The sequence below is a fragment of the Akebia trifoliata genome, chromosome 5 (assembly GCF_017979445.1).
Source record: "Akebia trifoliata isolate Shusen 1 chromosome 5, ASM1797944v1, whole genome shotgun sequence".
Classification (NCBI taxonomy): Eukaryota; Viridiplantae; Streptophyta; class Magnoliopsida; order Ranunculales; family Lardizabalaceae; genus Akebia; species Akebia trifoliata.
The window spans coordinates 3,032,270-3,055,316 of record NC_141379.1 but is presented as its reverse complement, the minus strand read 5'-3'; the positions used below and the strand labels follow the sequence as shown (position 1 = coordinate 3,055,316).

The following is a 23,047-nucleotide window of genomic DNA, read 5'->3' as shown; positions in this document are numbered from 1 at the left end:
GCTGTTCCAATGGATCCAAAACTTTGTTTAACTGCCACTGAAGGTGACTTGCTTCCTGATATAACACACTATCGACGGCTTGTTGGGAAACTTCTTTATCTCACTTTATCTCGCCCAGATATTACTTTTGCCGTTCACAAGCTCACTCAATTCTTGGCTCAACCTCGACTTCCTCATCTCAAGGCAGTGCATCACCTACTTCGTTATCTCAAGAAAAGTCCTGGTCAAGGGTTGTTGTTTTCTTCTACTTCTTCCTTGCAACTCAGAGCTTACTCTGATGCTTGTGCTCCAGTTCGTTTGAAAGCATTCTCTGATGCTGATTGGGGATCATGTCTTGATTCTCGACGCTCCATTACAGGTTTTTGCATATTTATTGGAGACTCTTTAGTCTCTTGGAAGGCCAAAAAGCAGACCACTGTCTCTCGATCCTCAGCTGAAGCTGAATATAGAGCTCTTTCCTCTACTGCCAGTGAGCTTATTTGGTTGCAGCAACTTCTTAAAGATTTTCAAGTCCAGATTGATTCTCCTGCTTTGCTATATTGTGACAATCAAGCTGCGATACATATTGCCTCTAATCCCACCTTTCATGAATGCACTAAGCATATCGAGATAGATTGCCATTTTGTTCGTGAAAGAGTTGTTTCGGGAGTTCTCAAATTGCTGCCCATTAGATCTCAATACCAATTGGCTGACATGTTTACTAAACCTCTCCCATCTACTCAACTTTTTTCTTTGTTGTCCAAGATGGCTGTAAAGGACATTTACAAGCCACCTTGAGGGGGAGTATTAGGGTGTAAATATTGTAATAATGCTTAGTTGTTAATCTGTTGTAACTGTTAGTTAGTTAGATAGCTTTCTCATTATGCTTTCTGTTATAACTACTTCATTGTAATAGTGGCTATATAAATAGCTGGCTTCTGTATTGTTTGGAATATATGAATGAAGATCATCTTCTTCTTCTTGAATGTAATAACTCACCCCCACAATTAATTGGAACACTTCTTCCTCTTGAAAGGCACGATCTAGATACTATACTAAGCATTTTAAAACATAAAACAAAAACCACAAAACAATACTAAACCCATGAAAGAAATCTAAGAACATATATGACACAAGCTTCCTTGATCTTCATAGATCTAAGAAAAAACCATAAATAAATAAATAAAGAAAAAATTCTCTAGATCTGGGCCTAGGCAGTGAGGACCACAGCACCACCAGCTTCCTTGATCTTCTTCTCAGCAATCTTGGACACAAGCTTGGCCTTGTCCACGATGCGTTGAGAAGCAGGCAAGACACCTTTACCCAAGACCTTGAAGTAACCAAAGTGAGTTACATCTATGAGTGGAGCGTTGTCAGGGTAGCTTCGTCTTTGACTTGTTGAGGGATAATGGACTAAAGTTTGTCTATGTTGATGATGGGACAATGGAATTTGTTACGAAGTTTGTGGACATAACGCATACCAACTTTACCAAAGTAACCAGGATGATACTTGTCGAAGAGCATACTGACACAAAAACTACCAGCAAAGGAGGAAAACAGAAAACAGAGATTTGTGCTGAATACAAATCACTTTTATTCTGGATAAAAACTGAATATCTATTACAAGTTAAATACTCAAAAAGTTCCTAAAAAATCTCAACTAACATCAGGTTGAGTTTTATTTTAGCTAAATAAAAGGCCTCTAAATGCGTAGACCAAATCAACTCCTAAATAAATGGAAAGATTAAAACGAATTTGACTTATTCAAATAGAATAACTCCGCAACTTTGACAGTGAGTTGCACTAATTTGCAACACTCCCCCTTAGTGCAAACGTACTGTCAACAACACCAAGTATACTTCTGAATACTTCAAACTTGGCTTTGCTAAGTGCTTTGGTAAATATATCAGCAACTTGTCCTTCAGATTGTATTTTCAGCAGCTGAATGTCTTGCGTCAAAACTTTTTCTCGAACGAAATGGAAATGTGTTTCAATGTGTTTTGTGCGAGCATGAAACACTGGATTTCCAGCAAGTTTAATTGCACTTTCGTTGTCACAATGAATGGAAATTGGATAATCCAAAGCAGACAAAATTTCTTCAATAAGCCTCTTAAGCCAAATACACTCTTGAGTAGCCATAGTAGCTGCTACATATTCAGCTTCACAACTTGAAAGAGCAACAGTGGTTTGCTTTTTACTGCACCATGAGATAGCTGCTGAACCTGTATTAAAACAGTACCCTGTTGTGGAGCGCCTATCATTTACGTCACCAGCCCAATCTGCATCTACAAAACCAATCAAAACGAATGGTGTATTTTGTTTATAGAATAAACCAAAGTCCAGAGTGCTCTTTACATAGCGAAGAATCCTCTTTGCTGCAATTAAATGACCCTCACATGGTTTATCCATAAATTGAGCAATGACACCTACAGAATAAGAAATGTCAGGCCTTGTGATAGTTAAATAAATTAAACTACCAACAAGTTGTCGAAAAAGTGTTACATCTTCCAATCGTTTTCCTTCATCTTTAGTTAACTTCAAGCATGGCTCCATAGGAGTAGTCATTGTTTTTGACTCCCCCATACGAAATCGATCTAATAAACTTGCTGCATATCCTTTTTGAGAGACAAAATATCCATCTGATTTTTTAACCTCCAAGCCAAGAAAATAGTTAGCTTCTCCCAAACTCTTCATTTCAAAACGAAGAGCCAAAGCATCTTGAAGACTAGTAATTTCGGCATCATCGTTACCCGTAATGATCATGTCATCAACATAGAGAAGGAGCATTGTGCATACTGAGGTGGTCTTCTTAATGAATAAACTTGAGTCTGCATTTGAAGACTTGAACCCACAGAACTCAAGGTATTGAGCAATTCTACCGTACCAAGCGCGTGGAGCTTGCTTGAGGCCATACAAGGCCTTTTTGAGTCGACACACATAATCTGGAAACTCCTTAGAAACAAATCCGCGTGGCTGCTCCATAAAGATATCTCGATCCAGCTCCCCATAAAGGAATGCATTCTTCACGTCTAATTGCCATAACTTCCAGCCCTTGCAAGCAGCTAGTGAAACAATTGTTCGAATTGTCACCATTTTAGCAACAGGGCTGAACGTCTCCTCGTAATCCAAGCCATATTGTTGAGAAAAGCCACGAGCAACAAGACGAGCTTTATACCTGTCGATTGTACCATCAGCCATTTTCTTCAACTTATAAACCCATTTGCAAGTAACTAATTCAACATTCTTCGGCTTCGGAACAAGCTCCCATGTGCAGTTCTTGTTTAGAGCTGATATTTCCTCCCGCATCGCTTCTTCCCATTCAAAAACACCTCTAGCTTCATTGTAGGACTTGGGTTCATTTTCACATGAATCACCCATTAGAAAACAAGACACAACAGAGCAATTATTTAACTGCACTTCATAATCAGTTAAATAATCAGGTTGTCTTCTTTGTCTAGAAGACCTCCAAACAGCGGTCCCTATGGCTTCATCTTGCTGAATATTTTCTCCAGAATTAGTATTGCTATCCCTTTCATTTGATTCATCATCACTGAAGAAAGGTGACAGATCAGATGTGCCTCTATTTGTATTTGCATCAATCTGATGTGCTGAAATTTCGTCAAACACCACATCACGAGACACAACAACTTCCTTTGTTTCTAGATCCATACATCTCCACCCTTTCCTGTGAGTGTCATAACCAATAAAAATACAACGCCTTGCCTTCGGGTCAAGTTTAGATCGTTTATTTTTTGAAACATGAACATAACAAACTGATCCAAAAACTCGAAAATAACTCACATTGGGTTTATGATGATATAAAGCTTCGAAAGGAGATGAATCTGACCCCGCCCATGGAGGTAAACGATTTATGACATGACAAGCTGACTGAATAGCTGCTGCCCACAGCTCTCTTGGAAGGTTCTTTGCATGCAACCAAGACAAGCACATGGATGTGAGATGTGCCAATTTACGTTCAACAACTCCATTTTGTTGTGGAGTGTCTGGACAAGTCATTTGACGTTGTATGCCATGTTCTCTGCAATAATCCAGAAATTGATCAGACATGTACTCTCCTCCATTATCGGTGCGAAGACACTTTATTGGCAGCAAAAATTCCTTCTCCACCTGCTCCTTGAACTGAATAAATTTGGAGAGAGTCTCACTTTTATTTTTCAAAAAATACACCCAAGTGAACCGAGAAGAATCATCCACAATAACCATCACATAGCGAAAACCAGAGTAGCTGGGTGTTCTTGTTGGTCCCATCAAATCCGAATGAATTAGTTGTAGTGCAGCAGGAACTCTATTCTTTGAATTTGGGAAAGGAAGGCGGTGTGATTTTCCATATTGACAACCAGGACAAACCACATCATGGTAAATTTCCTTAAAGAGAGGAACTCCATCAAGAAGCTTCTTCGTAGATATTTTCTGCAGCAATTGATAACCAACATGGCCCAACCGAGCATGCCAAAGTGCTGCACTTGCACTTTGACTTGTCTTTTCAACGTATGCATCACTTGCAGACAATACATAGAGTGAATCTTTCCTCTTACCAGTGAATAAAATATCAGCTTCGAGTTGTTTAATATTGGAAATAATTTTCACATCGTTTGGACCAAAAAGAACATATCTCCCAGAGTCAGCAATCTGAGAAACTGAAGCAAGATTCTTCTTTAAGCCCGGAACATGATAAACATCTTTGAGAGAAACACCACCAGCATTTGATGCATCAGCATTAAAATGTCCTTCTTTCATTACAGGATGTAATGAATTATCAGCCGTCGCAATGACTCTTCTTCCATTATGGGAACGAACATTAGAGAGAAGAGAAACATTTCCAGTTGCATGGTGTGAGCAACCAGAATCAACAATCCACTCCTCGCTATAGTCTATAGAAGCATTAGCATGTACATTAACAGGTCGATCAATGGCTTCAATTGATAAGCATTGTTCCCATGTGGGCTGTTCAGACTTGTTGCTTTCTTGTGCAATATTTGCTTCTGCTTCTTTGAGATTCACACGACAATTTGGTTTGATATGGCCTAGTTTCCCGCACCGATTACACACCACCTTCACACGACAATCACGTTTGATGTGTCCCGGCTTTCCGCACCTATAACAGCCCTTTAAATTACCTTTGGACTGCCCTTCAGTTTTGGAGTGCTTGCTGTTATCTGAAGAATGCTTGGAAAAAGAATTTCCTTTTGCTTTTTCTTTTGTATAAAGAGCATCTTCCACCTGGGAGTGAGATTGCTTGTTGGTGTTGATCATTTGCTTCACCAACGCTTCCTGATTTGTGAGCAGATTTTCCAATTCAACAATAGAAGGTTGATTTACCCACCCTTGTATTGAAGAAATAAATGGCATAAACTCCTTTCGCAGTCCTCGAATGAGATAGCGATGCAAACGAGCATTACTAACAGGTTCCTCCGTATCCAATTCTGAAATTTCAGCACACAAATTTTTAACTTTCAAGAAATATTCTGAAATCGACAAATTACCTTGAGTCATCATAGCAAGTTCATTCTCCAAGTACTGCAGCCTCATCGTGTTCTTTTGAGTGAATAACCTTTCAAGTGTGTCCCACACTTGCTTTGGCGACTTCACATCACGAACATGCTCGATGTACTCCTTGCTGATAGAGGTTCGCAAAGCAAATAAAGCTTTGCCGCACTTGATCTTCCACCTCCTTCGTGCCTCAGCATTCTGTGGTGTATCTTCTGGAATTACAGCATCATCACCAAAGATAAGATCCCACAAATCCTGCCCTTGTAGATAAGCTTCCATACATAGCTTCCAATAACTATAGTTGTCACCAACAAGCTTGTCTACACAGATATTGCTTCCACCATTCATCTTCACTGAGTACTAAAATCAAACACGTGATAAGCAACCTTGCTCTGATACCATGACACAAAAACTACCAGCAAAGGAGGAAAACAGAAAACAGAGATTTGTGCTGAATACAAATCACTTTTATTCTGGATAAAAACTGAATATCTATTACAAGTTAAATACTCAAAAAGTTCCTAAAAAATCTCAACTAACATCAGGTTGAGTTTTATTTTAGCTAAATAAAAGGCCTCTAAATGCGTAGACCAAATCAACTCCTAAATAAATGGAAAGATTAAAACGAATTTGACTTATTCAAATAGAATAACTCCGCAACTTTGACAGTGAGTTGCACTAATTTGCAACACATACGATGATGGTGCGTACCTCCAGCGTTAACTCCTTCTCCTGGATGTTTTCTGTGCTTCCCAATACGCCCATGTCCTGCACTCACGTGCCCTCTCTTCTTTCTGTTCTTCTTCAATCTAGTCGTCCTCTCTCTCTCTCTCTATATATATATATATTGTGAGGCAGATAGATGGGTTAGAAGTCTAGGGTATGACGGGTTTCGTATTGGTCCACTCTAGTCAAGGCTAGGGCTGTCAACGGATAGGGTCGGGTCGACTGGATATGGAGGATTGGATCAATCCTTGGGTCGATTCCATAGGTGTTGGATCAGGTATTAGGGTTCAAGTTGGATCTAATACCAATTGGATCGTGTGTGGATTGGATCAAAGTATCAAACCTAATTTGATAACAAAATCTATTTTATCAAATAGTAAATATTTTTTCACTCTAATTTTGGTATATAGTTAAAAATAAATAAAAACATTGGATACATATAAGATCTTATAATTGTAAAATTGATCATGTAAACACAAAATTCAATTATTAGAATTATCCTCAAAATATATATTATTGAGATACACATAAAATCCCAATCACTGAATGTTGTGCTTACACACTAAGGATCATGTGTTGTATCTTGAGTCAAGAGTACCCAACCCTATACATAAATTCATGGAAAAATAATTCATATGTTCACACACAATCCCAATCATGCAAATGCAAAATCCACCCAACCATATTATAAACTCTTGGAAAAATAATTCATATGTTCATACACAATCCCAACTATGTAAATGCAAAATCTACGGCTGAGATTTTATGCATATCATAAAAATACACATCCAAATGATACTTAACTTGAGGATAGTTCTCAACCATTTAATTTTGTTTCTACTATGTCAAGATCGTGTGTCATTTCTTGAATAATATTGCTTAAGTCAACAGAAAAAAGTGATCTCGCCTCATTTTAAATGAGGAACAATTTTATATTATAAAAGAAAAAAATATTAAATTTTTAATGATGTATGATTTTCATGCTAGACATTTTGTATCCAACACCATTAACTTGTAATGAAATTGAATAAATAAGATTTAACAAGGTCTCTAAAGAGCATTCATTTCTTTTTCGTATCTCTTTGAACGTTCACATAGATTTATGATCTTAGATTTTATTTATTCTTGAAGACCGCCTCTCTTTCTGGATTCCTTTCTTCGTAGTTGAGGCAAGAATTTATAGGGAAAATTACTTAATGAACTCTTATGGAGGAATTCTTTCTAAATACCCCCTAACTTTTCCATCGTAATTTGATAACCCATTATTTTTTTATTTCTTAGTGCCTCCTCACCCACTCTCTCAATCAATGAGATTGATGATTAAAATTTTCAAGATTGAGAATTCAAATTATTGCGATCAACCTTTGATCCAATCATCGAGGTCAACCTTTTACAACCATTGAGTTCAATGGTTATAAATTAATTTTTGATCTCGACATTGGAATATGAACCATTGTGATCAACAATTCAAATTGTCTGAGGTTGACAATTTTGAATGGTGATATTAACCATTTGAATCGTTGAAATAGATGATTTAAGTTTGACATTTTATAGGGGTGAGGCATCATTAAGAAAAAAAGATTTTTTACTACCTAGTATGCTAAGATATCATCCTAGAAGTCAGGGTGTATTTAGAAAGATGTCCCTGAGGCATGGTTTATTAAGTAATTTTTCCGAATTTATAACCTATCAAAGGGTACATGGTTCTGAGTAGTTCCAAGTAGCATGGAAAGGAAAAGGCTATATAGTATTGTAGACTGGGGAGAAAAGAAAAAGAAAATGGATAAGAAAAAAAGAAAAAGAAAGAGAGAAAGTGGGAAGAGCATCTCATTTGGAGTCATGATAATATGACTTGCCATGTGGCATACTAAATCACTCATGTGATTAGTTCAGGAATCGTAAATCTTAAAGTTCCCACTATTCTCAATAAAACCTCAATGAAAGACATTAAATACCCCCATCAAAGAGTGCTTGATTGTCCTTTACAATCCCATGAGTAAAACAATCATTATAATCAAATGATAAGATTGTAAAAGATAACAAGTTGTAGAAAATTCTATAAGAGGGTTAAAAGTGCTTTAAGGCATTGACTTTAGGTCAAATTCAAGATAATTAGGCTAGATGACATGTAATTAGGTGGTAGAATTTCGGACATCCTAGACATTTAGCCTAGCTAACTTTCTAACAATCTAGCGTTAAGAGAGTCTTTGTTCACAAATTCTAGAAGATTCTATAGGTTGGAAAAAATAGTCAAATCCTCTTGAATTGGTTTCATTGAATGCCATGAGATTATCTTGAATTAAGGTTAAAGAGGATGGGCACAAGAGTAAAATCCCTCTATTTAGACTAAACATAGTGAGATTAGGGAGGTAGTAGCACTCATGTGGGAACCAACACTTAACTAAGGGTTTTTTCTTAAAATAATTAACTAATTACAAGAAGATCAAAGTAGTGGGATTATTGGAGAGTTAAAGAAATGGTAAAATAATAAATAAATAAATAAGGGAATTTTTTAGGGAAAAGTATTAAGAAGAGGTTTTAAAATGTAATTTCTCTTAATAAAATTTGAACACACATGAGTTTGTAATTACCTAACAAAATTGGCCTTAAGTAAGCCAAGGCCTGAACAAATTTATGCTTGGCCGTGAATGACCTTCGTACTAGGCAAAATGTCCTTTTGGACTTGGGTCAACCTTGACCAGGCAAAAAAATCACCTTGATAGGTGAGGTACAACCAAGCAAAAAAATAAAAAAATGGCCTGGCCATGGTTCACTCACGACCAGACTTAAAATCTGAACTTTGAAAATGACCTTTGAGCCTTGTGACTACTTGAAAATTATGTTTTAAAATCCTCTTGAAATACCTTGAGCCAAGTTCATTCTCGGAATGTTTTTGGTGCTCTCGGGCTCGGTCTACGCAAAAATAGGTGTCTACAGACTCTTTGAAATGTATATCAACCTTCTCTGAAGTATATGTTACTTTGATAGAGAAATTGATAAAATTTTTACATTGGATAAGCACAGGAAAAAACCCTTATATTCTTATAATCATATTGATTTTAAGACATGACAAAATATTAATAAGTTTTACTCTAACTATCTGTTTGTGAATAGTCTACGAACACATAGTGTTGATATATTATTCTCTAAGTGTTAATATATCTATCATACAACATTGACATACATTTTTCCAAGTGTTGACAAATCATTCCAAGTAAAATTACACTATGTTATGTATGTGATCGATATAATATCAAACCCAAAACGTCTGACAACACATTTAAAAAGGATTTGTGAATATTTTGAAGTGTGTATCAACCTTTTTATGAAGGGTTTTTTTATCATTTTGATGTAAACATTGACTACATTTTATTTTATTTATTTATTTTTTTTTTAAGAGGGGGGGCGGGGGGGGGGGGGGGGGGGGGGGGGCTAAGCAAGCAAGAGGAAATATATTAAAAGAAAGAAAAATTACATCGCTATGTTGAATAAACACATAAAAGCCCAAATATTTCGATGATCATACAAATTTTTAAACATAATATAAGATCAATACGTTCTACTCTAGTGACTAGTTTATGAAATAATGGTGAACACAATTTATAAAGTTCTATTAGCATTACAAAATTTGTGATTTTTTAATATTTTGTAGACAAAGGTCTCAACCATTAGATCAAGTTCGTTTTAGATAATCTATGGTTTATAAAATTCTAATTAATATATGTAAATTTGTGTTTTTTATTAATATTTTTTTTTTAAAATAAAAAAAGAAAAACATACCAATGGTTAAAAATCAGATTTTTTGCTACTTTTTAAATTATAATTTATATGATCACAAAACATTGCATATCTCAATAAAATTGGATGGTTGACAATACAACCACCATATCACATTACCAAATCATTTGATAACCGTGTGTAGACACAGTTAGGTTTGCAACCTTAGCACTTTGGAGGGTAAATCTAGGCTCAACCCAAGTGGTAGAACCCGAAACCCAAGCTAATTAACTCAACCCCATCATCCGACCTAGGCTCACTAATCCAAGCTTGATGTTCTAAAATTGGGTTGGGGGTTCGCTCGAGTAAGGTAATTTTGGGCAGGTTGGACGAGTTAGGCTCGTTGAATAACCTTAATTTCATTTTAATCATTAAATTAATTTTATATCTTAAGAAAATGCAACATAAAAAAATAAAACTGCTAGTAAATAAATCACATAAAACCTCCAAATCCATCATGGAGAGAATATTTAGAAAAATCATACTAAACCAAAGTCCACATTAATAATATCCAATTGTCCACAAGCATAATAATAAGATGAAATAAAAAAAGTTGTATAAAAAATATATTATTAATGTAAAATATTTTTATATTAGTATATAGACATTGAATTTGGGCTGAGTTGGATTGTCGATCCCTCACTTGAATTGGGGTCGGGTTGAGATATTCTAACCCAATCTTCTACTTACCTTGGCCCAGACTCGTCCGTCAATCGGGTTGAGTTCGGACCAGCCCACCCAGCTTGCAATCCTGGAGACAATTACTTCTAATTCAACAACTTTTTCATGGTATAAAGTAAAATACCAATAATAATGAAATGAAGAGGAAAACAAATCTGTAACTTATGGAATAAAGTAAAATACCAGTAATTATTTAAAAATATTCCTTCAATAAAAAAGATTTGAAGAGAGTTTTCACAATGTCAAAAGAGAATATGTAAATAGTGCTTGATGTTGTGGTCTGTCACTCTGTCCCACTAAAATACTCAGAAAAAGAAAAATAAAGAAAAACAAGGATAAGTATCTCACAAGACAGGCACATTGCGGACCCACAAGGTTTATAAAGAGCATTCCTTTCTTTTTCTTTCTTAATTTGATCTTGCACATAGAGCAACCATTCTTATGAATTTATTTATCCCTGTGAGCCTTGGATCATCACTTTCTTTCTCCATTCCTTTGTTTGTAGTTGAAGCAAGAATTTAAAAGGAAAATTACTTAATGAACCCTAACAGAGGGATTTTTTTTTTAAGTACCCCCTAACTTTTGAGTTGTAACTTGATAGTCCTGTTAGTAAACTCTTTCATTCTTCGTGCCTCCTCATGACCCTCATGATTAGAGGTGCAACTCGGTTCGATCTATGGCTAAATTGGAATCGAACCAACATAAGTCAGTTCCATTAGATAAGAATTTGAATCAAACCAACTCAAACCAAACTAAGGCCGGTATGATTCAATTCGGTTCCATGACTTGTCAATATCTTATAACCTTCATTGGAAACAACATATTTTTAATAAAATAAAAAAAATTATACAATAAATCATTAATCTATTCATTAAAAAAATTATGAACTTATCCATAAAGTAGTGATTAATTTACATCCTAACTCTTAAAATAATTCATATAACTAAATAAATTTATTTATTTATTTTATTAGGTTCGGTTCTATACAAGTCTTGAATCGGAATAGAACCAAATTGATTGGTTCTCCTTTTTCTAAACCTAGAACCGAACCGTAACTTGGTCCAAACCAACCCAAAACTATCGGTTTGGTTCGATTCTCAATTTGAACCGGACCAAGTTGCACCCCTACTCATGACTCTTTCATTTCAATTCTTGACATCAATGATTCAAATTGATAATTCCTTTGATCCTATCATCAAGGTCAACCTTTTACAACTGTTGAAATCAATAATTATAAATCATCAATATCAACATTTGAACATAAATCATTGATATCAATAATTCAAATAGTCGACCAAGGTTTAGACTTGTAGCTCAGTTTGTTGGACACATTGCAAAATGACTATAGGTTGTGGATTCAATTCAAGATTGACGATTTGAATGGAGATCTCAATGATTTGAATTGTTGACGATTTGAGTTTGACATTTTATCAAGGTGAGAGTCATTAAGAAAGAAAGATTTGTAATAACTAGGTTGTTAATATACCACCCCAAACATACATCAGGTTGACTACCACTGGCTCCCTCCCCCCCCCCAATGTTCAAGAGGAAGTTTGTTATTAGTGTCTATCAACACAAGGCAAAAAAGGAAAAAAAAAAAAAAAAAAAAAGGGAAAAAAGAAAAAGAAAAAAAAAAAGAGAAAAGAAAAAGGCACCTGACATTCTTTTGGGCCCGGGCCCACTTATCTATGATCATTTGACCGGGTAAATACAAAATTTTCTAGCAGGAGTTCAAAACTCCAATATCCTAGTTATGATCATTTGAGTTGTGCTGGAGTGAAAATACTTTGGGAGGGAAACAAGAGAAGAGTGGGGAAGAAGAACAAGATATGTTGGGGATGGAAATTTTAGAAAGATTTCACTTTCTCACCCATATGGATGGAAAAGTGAAATTCATGTTTTAGTAGACTTTTTGATCAGGGTGAAAAATCAATTTTCATGGAAAAATGCAATCAAACACATGAAAAATATCATTTTTCATGGAAATTGATTTTTCACTATATTTTTCATGTGCAATCAAACATTCTCTTAGTGTTGATCAACACAAGGCAAAAAAGAAAAAGAAAAAAGCATCTGACATTCCTTTGGGCCGGGGCCCACTTATATATGATCATTTGACCGGGTAAATAGGAAATTTTCTATCAGGAGTTCAAAACTCCAATATCCTGATTATGATCATTTGAGTCGTGCTAGAGTGAAAATACTGGGAATATCTAAATTCATCATTCAAATTGATTTATTGCATTCATCTAACAAACTTCTAAGCAATCTGATTGTTATTTATCTAATTTTCGATGATTGTCATTCCATTTTTTTTTAATGACGGGTGAGATCCTCCTAACTCCAAATTTACCAATAAAAAGAAATGAAACATGGACCACTGAAGGATGGACCAAATAGTTCAAGAGGGCAATGGTGTAAAAGAAGGCACCACGCTCAATAGGCTCGATGATTACAATTTATTTCATCCTATAATAAATTTCTTTTGGAGGGAAGGGCACCTCATTTGGATTTCTAGCATACTTGGTGAGAAACCAAATAAATCAACGAGCTTGGCTAGATCTTCTAGATGGCTTAAATGTGATCTTTCACCTTTGTCCGATCCGAGGAGAAAATACTAAACATATAGCATTTGTGCATGATATTTGGTGTCGATCAATGAGCTTTTATTTGAGTGCCCAACAATTGAGTTAATATCATAGTCATCAATACCATCAGGTCTGATCGTTTAGAACAGTTTGATTTTATAAGTTGCAACAACAATTCAATGATTTGTTATATATATAAAGAATTTGGATTGTTATTACTTTTGTGAAACTTTGATAAAATGGTGGACCATCTTAGAATCCATTATAGCCCATAAAAATAAGAAAAGTATTGATTCAAGAGTGAAACTAAAGAAACTTAGTGAATATTTAAGTACATCATCGATAATGAGATGTACAATACATAAATGGCTTCCTCATCCCAACAGGATCAAGATAACATCACCCCCGGAGGTAAATGAAACTTTATTTGTTATTTTTTATATTAGCATTTTATCCATATTTATTTGAATTTGATTAACCTGATTGAAGAATCATTTTTATTTGTTTGATTGCACATAAAATTTGATTTTGAATTCATAGACTTCTAACAACATGGCCATTTCGACATGTAAAATGAAAATTAAAGTTTTTTAGAGGAAAATATAGTTAACAACTGCATTGGACACCAATGAGATGGGAAGAGATTTCTTACCATTAGACCCTAAATACTAGGAGATCTCTTACCATCTTTGTTTCCAAAGATATTTTTCTTGAAATGATGTTTTTTCAATTTCATTTATTTTGAAAAGCAAGCATGTTAGTGGTTAGTTATTTGTTAACCGGGGTGGATTTTTGTAACCAAGTTGCATCTTAACCAACTTAGCAAGTTGGCACTGTTGGACTTTGTGGAGCCTAATTATATTTTGATCCGGTTGGTTGTCGTCTTTGAGACTGGAGCCGCACTTTTGTAATTCTTCTCGAAATAGTGAAATCTCTACAACTCCGTGGACGTAGGCAAATTGCCGAACCACGTAAATACTGTCTTGTGCGTGTGATTATTTTCTTTTTCGACATGTGTGTTTTTTCTCTATTTTCTTGTTTCTCACAGGTTGGGAATTTTGGGTTGAATTCCTTACAGGCACCTTTCAAATAGGTATTATTACTAAATATTCTTCCCAAGCATTGTTTTTGTGGAAAAAATTATTGTGTGAGTAAGACATCACCACTATCGTATTTAGTGCCTAGGGATTATCAACTAGATGACTAATAGTTATACTAGGCCATTATTATTTTTAGAATAATGCTGAAGTGACCTCAAACTGGAACCTCATATAGCACTTCTTGACGTGAAAGCATCTATGGTGCCCAAACACTTTCACATCAAGAAGTGCAATATGAGATTCTAGCTTGAGGTCACTCCAGCACGTACTACTCTTATTTTTAACTATGTAACAGTAAGGTCATGTTTAGTTTTGGATCAAGCATCCATCACATTGAAAGTGGTGAATTCTAGACCCTATGAAGATGGAATGTATCGACCACCTTAGAGAGATCCTATTAAGAAGTCTTTGGTAATTGAGAATGGGGATCCTTAAACGATTAGATAGGGAATATTATGTCTGGCACGTAACATAATTAGTTGATGATGAAGAGATTCATTGGAATGGTGATCATGTTGACGAGATATGAAGAGATAAGAATTTTTTAGCTATTGAAAAAAAAAAAAAAGGGGGAGACTTGCCAAGAAAAGAGAGGTAAGTCTTTATATATAAGAAGATATATTATATATATATATATATATATAGTTCTTTTCGGAGTGGTCATAGAGTGACTGCACTGATACTGTATTAAACACTGAGTTGACGTGGAGGTGTTCAGAGAATAATAAATGTTTTTTCACTTTGAAAAAAAAAATATATATATATATATATATATATAGGGTCCCGTTCAGCACCCTAAGTTTTACCACACACTTTAACAAACGTGTTTTGTCTTACATAGGTTAGAAGTTTTGGAATGGGCTGATTTTTGGTGAGGATGATCTCTATGGTGAGGAGATCATCCTCACCAAAAATCAGCTCATTCCAAAACTTCTAACCCAATCAAAAATGATTTACAAAAAAAGGACGGTCCACAATTTTTCAACGTGTAAACATGGGGCTAAACATTTCGGAATGGGCTGATTTTTGGGGAGGATGATCTTCTAATCATAGAGATCATCCTCACAAAAAATCAGCCTATTCCAAAACTTCTAACCCATGTAGGACAAAAAACGTTTGTTAAAGTGTGTGGTAAAACTTAGGGTGCTGAACATTTCCCATATATATATATTAAAATTTATGAAAAATATATATATCTAATGAAAATTAATAAAATCAAGTTATTATCATCAAATCTCAGATTTTTACATTTATGAATCCCCAAATATTATGTATCAAATCCCACATTTTAAAAATAAGAAAGTGTTTTTTTTTTCCCTGTGAAAAAAAATGGAAAAATCGGGAATAAAAATAAGAATTATTTTTTTAATCGTCAAAGATGTAAGTTGTGTTTTTTAATAAAATTTTGAAAACACTAGCCTCAGCCCATTCCATCGAACAGATGTGTGGTTGAGATGCTACGGATTCCAGAGAAAAATGTGTCTCTAAATTTTTTTATTATTAATCCTTAGAAAAATGCTAAAGTCGGTTGCATTGATGGTATACACTACAATTCCGTTAGTTCGAAATTCCATCAAGGTTGAGAATATATTTTGTTTCAAATCTGTTTCTCAAAACTTTTAAAACACCACTTTGTCTGGATTTTATTGTAATTTTTTTTCAAAGCAACCAACATGATTAATTAACACATAAAATAGGGTGTTTCAAAAATTATGTAATCAGATACTCTTTTGTTTAAAAATAATTTTTTACTTGAGTCCAAAATTATTTTACATGGCAGTACTAATTAAGCATCAAGCGTGCTTATGACACCAAATTGATGCATAACCAAGCCTTGGAACTTCTCAAATGTTTGTGTACGCAAGTGTTACTTTTGGATACTTTTATGGGAGCGAAATCACATACTGGGTTTCCCTATAGACATGAACAAGTGATCAAACGAAAGCTCAGGAATCAACCTTGAGAATTATTTGTAAATAGTAGAAGTAACCTAAGCTGATTTGTGTATTGGTCTACCAAGAAGAGGTTGGCTTATAAGATCGTCGGCAACTAAAAGTACACCACAAAACATTTCAAGGGGGTGAACATCAAGATTTATGTAGTAGTGTACACGCGTTTTTATTTTTATTTTTCAACTTATGAAGGTGTTTTGCCTTGAGACTGCAAATTTAATTTTCAAAGGAAGAAAGATCAAATTTTGGAATCAATGAACACTCAGAAAAAATAACAAATCTATTTTAATCTTTATATATATTTTTTTCAAATACAATTCAAAACATTTACTAAGAAAATAAATAACTTTATTTTGAACCACACACACAAATGGATGGTTGCACCCCAACTAAAAAGAAAATACTTTTTTTAAGTCTCTCTTAAAATACAAGTTGCACTTCTCTTTAAGGTACCGATTTTCCAAACTTTCTATTTTGAAATTGATGAGAGTTGGTGTTAGAATTTCAAACTTGAATGTCATTAAACCCACAAGGTTATGTTAGTTGCACTCTTCATTCATTCTTTTCTTTCTCTCTTGCAATGAAGATGAACATAACAGGAATCCATGACCATTAAAGCTTTTCACACATCACATGTTGTCTTTAGAATGAAAGTTTGATTTCCGTACCATTTGTTGATTAACTGATTGAATAAAGTAATTTTCTATAGTAAAAGCCAACCAAAATCCCATAGGAACCTGGTAAAAAATGGTCCAAGTCTTTTTTTGCAAAAATTTCTGATTTAACAATAATTTAATAATTTTTGTAGGCATGGTTAAGGAAAGGAGAAAAAAAAAAAAAACAGATGCAACCTTTTTTTTTAATGGAATCATACAAATGGGGTGCAAGAGGGATTTAAGGGATGGAGCGCAATTGATAATAGGTCTGCAACTAAGTGGTCCCTTTAAAATTCAGGATAGAATATGAAAGTAGAAGAACATTGTCTGCCAACAAGAACACCACAAAGATATGTAGCATATCTGAAGACAAACTATCATTATTACCATTGTCCTCAACATCATCATCCCAACATGAACACTGCTTTAATAACAACCTGGTAATGAAATTCACTTTGATTTGTTCTTATAGTATATATCTTCTCTTCAATATTTTTTTATTTTTTTCTAAAATGATTGATTATCATGTTTGATTAATGCTCATTTTTGTTCCAGAAAAATAAAAATAAAATATGTTAATCCAATAATTCAATATTAATTTGTAAAGTTTACTATGGGCAGAAGAGATCAAGAATAAAAAGGGTCCAAGTATTACATCGCCCTATACAAAGCTGCACTTCGAGGTGATTGGAAAGAGGCAAAAATGTTCTTCGAAAAAGATCCTGATGCAGTGGTTGCTAGGATCTCCAGTATTTCTTTGACAGCTCTCCATGTCTCGGCCCTGTCAGGACACATATTGTTTGTGGAAGAGATGGTCAAATTGATGCCAAAAGATGCCTTGGCACTTAAAGACGTTCATGGCTACACCGCTCTTCATTCAGCAGTTGCAGCTGGAAACACAGAATTAGCAAAGGTCATGGTGAAAAAGAATCCAGATTTGACACAAATGCGTACCAATCGTGGCAATACACCAATAATTCGAGCAGCTACACTTGGTCATAAAGACTTGTTGTTGTATCTTTGCTCAGTAACAAGAGATGAAGATCCTAATAGTCCTTTTAGAGGAGAGAATGGTGTTGAGCTTCTCAAGACTATAATTGCTGCTAATCTTTATGGTAATTAAGTTTTCAAATCAGGTTTTTTTTTTCTTTTTTTTATATGTCTGTCTTGAGATCATTAATAGAGGTATTAATATTCCTCTTGGACCAACAAAATTTCACCAAAACAGTTTATTACTTATTTACGGATCCTTTGCTATAATAAAACCTATCTTCCGACCAAAAGACACTCATCAACTGCTTTCTATTAAAAATCTCTCTTTCAACTATACTAGAAAGTGGCATGTGCAATCACACATATATAAAAAGGGTTTATTTGTAATTTAAAATAATGATTAAAGGATTTTAAAGATTACATAATAGAAAGGATATTTATGCAAATTTTAAAACTAAGCAACCTGATTATACAGTTATAGATTGCAATTTTCTTGATTTTTACCAAAATATCTTAAATTATATTAAATTTAAATACAAAAGTGAGGGCATTTATGATGACTCAAATTTTGGTGTCCAAGCACCTTTACTCCAGCTTTTCTCATTAGTAAAGGCGTGGAAATAAAAAAATAAAAAATAAAAAAAAAAGGAAAGAAAAGGAAAAGGGGAGCCAACTGCCCTTCTTCCTATTTTCTCACATAAAATGGCACAATTTTTTGCTAATTAAATTCTATCAGAGAATGTACTACTAGAAATTCCTTCCATATCCTTTCTATGAAAAGGCGACGCCAAAATTTTCTTTCAAAAAACCGCTCTTAATACTTTAAATTCATTATTTATTAAGGTATTTTCCATCAAATCAAATAAAACTCTAATAACCATGTTAATTAATTTATTAAAATTATAAAAAATATCATTTTAATCTTCAATATCATAATAAGATAAGGATCTTATGTAAAGTTAATTTCTTGAAATTATAACAATATCCATTTCAATCTCCAATATTATATTGAGATAAGGTTCTCATTAAATTCAAAATACCCATATTAATATTTTAAATTATAACAATACTTTCCAAACATATTAAATCATAATTTTTAATGTAAAATATTAAAAAATTTTAATTTAATTATAAAAAAACATTTATCTTACGAAGATCCTAATTTTTGTTATACGTGTGCTTTTGCACATTCCACCTACTAACAATACCCATTTCAAACTCCAATATTATAATGAGATAAGAATAAAAGCACATGCCACGTACATGTGCTTTAATCTTCAGTGTCATAATGAGATAAGGATGTTATCTAAAGTTAATTTCTTGAAATTATAACAATACCCATTTCAATATCCAATATTATATTGTGATAAGATGTTCGTTAAATTCAAAATACCCTTATTAATATTTTAAATTATAACAATACTTTCCCAACATATTAAATCATAATTTTTAATGTAAAATATTTAAAATTTTTACTTTAATTATTAAAAAAAAACTTATCTAACGAAGATCCTAAGTTTTGTTATACATGTGCTTTTGCACATCCCAACTACTAACATGACATAAAAAGTCGTGCTGAGTGAACTTAAGTCGTGTTGAGTGAACTTAAGATTGTACTTCATATCTCACTTTCTTGATGTGGAACACTCCTATCGAGATAGGAGTGAAAAACTTAAAAAACAAGCATCTATGATCCCTACACACTTCAACGTCAGAAAGTGAGATATGAGATATTTTCTCCAACGTTAGAAAAGTGAGATATGAGGTATTTTCTTGAGGTCACTTCAGCACTCTTCTTGTATAAATTGTCACTGACAGCCAACCCAAAGCCTTCATCAAAAGCCCAAGAATAACATAACCAAACAAATACACTGGGCATAGTTAACAATACATTCTCTTTGTGCAGATGTAGCATTGTACCTAATTAAGCTTTACCCACACTTAGCAACAATTATAGATCAACGGAACCAATCTGCACTCCATGCTTTGGCTGAGAGGACTTCAGCTTTTAAGAGTGGAAGTGGTCTAGGGTTTTGGCAGCGCTGCATCTATTCATGTTAGTATGTCATCTATATTTCTCACTATTTATTATTTTTTTCTTTTCTGGAGGTAACTTGATGTTGAGCATTTTTACTTAACTTTCATTAATTGGCAGTAAATTGGAGATTGAATAAGGTATTATAAGAAGCAAAATTATATTCCTCCCTTCAATTATGTTTGAAGTCATTTGTCTTTTGTTAGTTTAAATGTTTACAAACCTACTCTCACTAGTTTAGCCAAATTCGACTTACATCTGTTTTCAGACCGGTCAAAAAAAAAAGAAAAAAGTTTAGCCAAATTCTTCTTGGTGTTTGTCTCTGCTCTCTTAGAACATTTAACTTGAACTTTCCTTCTCATTGGGTATATCATTAGAAGTCTGTCTTTCACATAACTAAATATTTTCAATTAACTAAGTCAAATTGCGCTAAAAACGATGGCCCAAGACCGTTGTGTTTTAAAAAACGACAGCTACAGTGCAGTCGTTTTTAGCTCAATTTGAAGTAGTTATTTAGAATGTTCATTGATTTTTTGAAGTCTTGAATCACCTATTTTTGAAAAAAAAAATTAGGATCAATTGATTTTTTTTTTAAATTCCTAACAGACCTCGAACCAACTTATAATTCAAACTATTTCTAGTTGAATCTCACTGCATTTTCTTCATAATCACCATTGTCGGATTTCCTTCATTGGGCTTCTCAGAGCCTGAAACTTGCATCATCAATATTTCTCTTTTACAACTCATGATTGATACTCGGATTGATTCTTGATAGCTTTTTGACATTGATCCGCACAGTGATTTAACGACCTACGTGCCCTGAAAACAAGAGGTTTCCCATCTAACAATTCTACGGATACGTGTCTTGCACCTCCTTTGAAGAGGTTCTTACATGAGAAGCCTAAGCACCGAGCGAAGACTCAGCCATTCAACTTCATTTCACTTCATCAAGATTTCCTTTTTTTATCTTTTAATAGGTCCAGTTAAGTGAAAAAGAATGAAACAATGGTTGGAAAAGAATAATTTCCACAAAGAACATGATTGTAAAAAGCTACCTACTTAATACTTACTATATTTCCATGTTGTCTTGAAGGCATTCATGTTGAACAAACTTCCATCACAAACCACCATAGAAGTGGGGACATGGAGAATCCTCCAGTGAGCACTAGAGAATACACAAACATGGCCAAGATAAATCAAGGTATGCTGTAGTTCTTGTTACTTGCATTATCATTGCCCCACTATATCCTTTGGGTTTCTCTAACAGTACATGTTTGCTACATTCTCTAACTTCTCTCAAATTTTTCTTCCATTTGTGAAGCAATTTGTACAATATTTTTGTAATTTCTTCTTGAATAATGCTGAAGTGATCTCAAGATTGGACCTCACATCGCACACCCTGATGTGAAAGTGTATGGGAACCAAAGATACTTTCCTCGAGAAACAAGTGAAAAAGCATCTATGGTTCCTACCCACTTTCACGTCAAGATGTGTGATGTGAGGTCCAATCTTGAGGTCACTCCGGCACGACTTTTTCTTCTTTGGTTGACATCTCATATTCTTAAAAGCTTCTTTGAGTATTTAAGATGGATTAAAGGTATTTGCAAATACTTGTGAAAACCTTATCACTTTGCTCCTTTAATCTAAGTATAAGGAGAGATTTGAAAAAAAAAAAAAATTCTAAATAATGCAGGGGAAATTGTAAAGTTCCTAAATGTAGAGAAAATAAACAAATATAATGGGTCTTTTTTGTCCTAAAAAATCCTCCATGTTTCTCTCATATAGAATCTTATGAGTCAATTTGCTAGGCAAACGGGCATTACAAATGAAAATCATTACGTCTAGACCAAGAGACGAACTAACTCTAGCTTTACTACTGCCAAACCGACCCAAAAAGAGGTGGACAAAGCCTTAGTGAGGGAAGAGGATCCAGATAGTGAATCTGAAGTAAAGGAAGCCTAAGAATTGGTGAAGGAATTGAAGAGTGGTCTTAAAAGGATGATTTACACTGAAGGGGTGTATAAATGGGACATTGAATATGAATACAGACCAAGATAATAAATCTCTTTGTTATTGAGGGAATCTAGTTTATTTCTATTTGTTGAAGATATCTTAGTGTGTTAGGGAAATTCAATTCCTTTGATCTGCCCATTTTATTTTCTTAGTCCTTGATTTGGATTTCCTTTGTTTTGAAATCCATTTGGTTCTATAGGAGTATTCCCTCAAAGATTTGTAATTATGTTTATTTTTTTAATACAATTTGCTTGCATAACAAAAGACTTATAAAAGTAGTTCCTCTTCTGCTAATTAACAACTTAAAAATATAAATCCATGTTTCTAATAAAGCAAGTTTTGTTTTTTATGGTTAGTGCTTCGAAGGTTGAATGGGAAATTTTGGGATTCTATCAAACAATTGGGTATGCAACACTATCAACACCCCTGTTTTACTTTATTTTTTTTCCTTTTTCTTCCATGAATGATTAGATCTTATTTTATATGGTTTTTAATCACAGTGCCCAGCATCAAAAAAATTTATGATACCAAAGTGATGAATACCCAGGCCTTGGAACTTCTCAAATGCTTTTGTACACAAGTCTCACATTTGGATACTAGAGAGGAGATGTGTAGTTTATTAGAAGGAACTACCATGCTAGCCGCAGAATATGGAAACGTGGAGGTTCTCACCGCATGCATTGAGATTGACCCTGAGGTGAGTTTAGTGAAAAACAAAGAGACTAACAATAACATTCTCCACATTGCTATCATGTATCGACATGAAAAGGTTTTCAACCTCATACGAGAGATGGGTCCAAATAATATTGTGTTGACTGGTAGTATCAATAAGGAGCAGAACACCATTCTCCATCAGGCAGCAAAGTTAGGACCTGTTTCTAAACTCAATGTGGTCTCTGGTGCAGCACTACAAGTGCAAAGAGAACTTCAATGGTTCCAGGTGAGAGATTTTCTGGCTTAAAACATGAAAATTACTTTATGTTTATTTTTAGTTTATTTTTGTATTTAAAAGTTACTACAAACAACCAAATGGGAC

At 34.1% G+C, this 23,047-nt stretch overlaps 1 protein-coding gene and 1 pseudogene across 3 annotated transcripts in view; one reads left to right on the top strand and one right to left on the bottom strand.

The window, feature by feature from the left end:
* Nucleotides 1–978: 978 nt before the first annotated feature.
* On the bottom strand, nt 979–7,593 carry LOC147401008 (large ribosomal subunit protein uL15x-like; annotated as a pseudogene).
* A 6,023-nt stretch (nt 7,594–13,616) lies between these two features.
* The window catches only part of LOC147401003 (uncharacterized), a 53,374-nt gene continuing 43,943 nt past the window's right edge, over nt 13,617–23,047 (top strand). The window contains exons 1-6 of one of the 3 annotated variants that reach the window (XM_086442105.1): nt 13,617–13,673; nt 17,592–18,085; nt 19,870–20,019; nt 21,092–21,199; nt 22,368–22,415; nt 22,512–22,951. In XM_086442105.1, coding sequence (XP_086298231.1) covers nt 17,674–18,085; nt 19,870–20,019; nt 21,092–21,199; nt 22,368–22,415; nt 22,512–22,951 — 1,158 coding nt within the window. In that variant the 5' untranslated portion in view covers nt 13,617–13,673; nt 17,592–17,673. Of the gene's footprint in view, nt 13,674–17,212; nt 17,411–17,591; nt 18,086–19,869; nt 20,020–21,091; nt 21,200–22,367; nt 22,416–22,511; nt 22,952–23,047 lie in introns of those variants that run through there. The other 2 variants (XM_086442100.1, XM_086442101.1) reach the window with 2 other exon arrangements.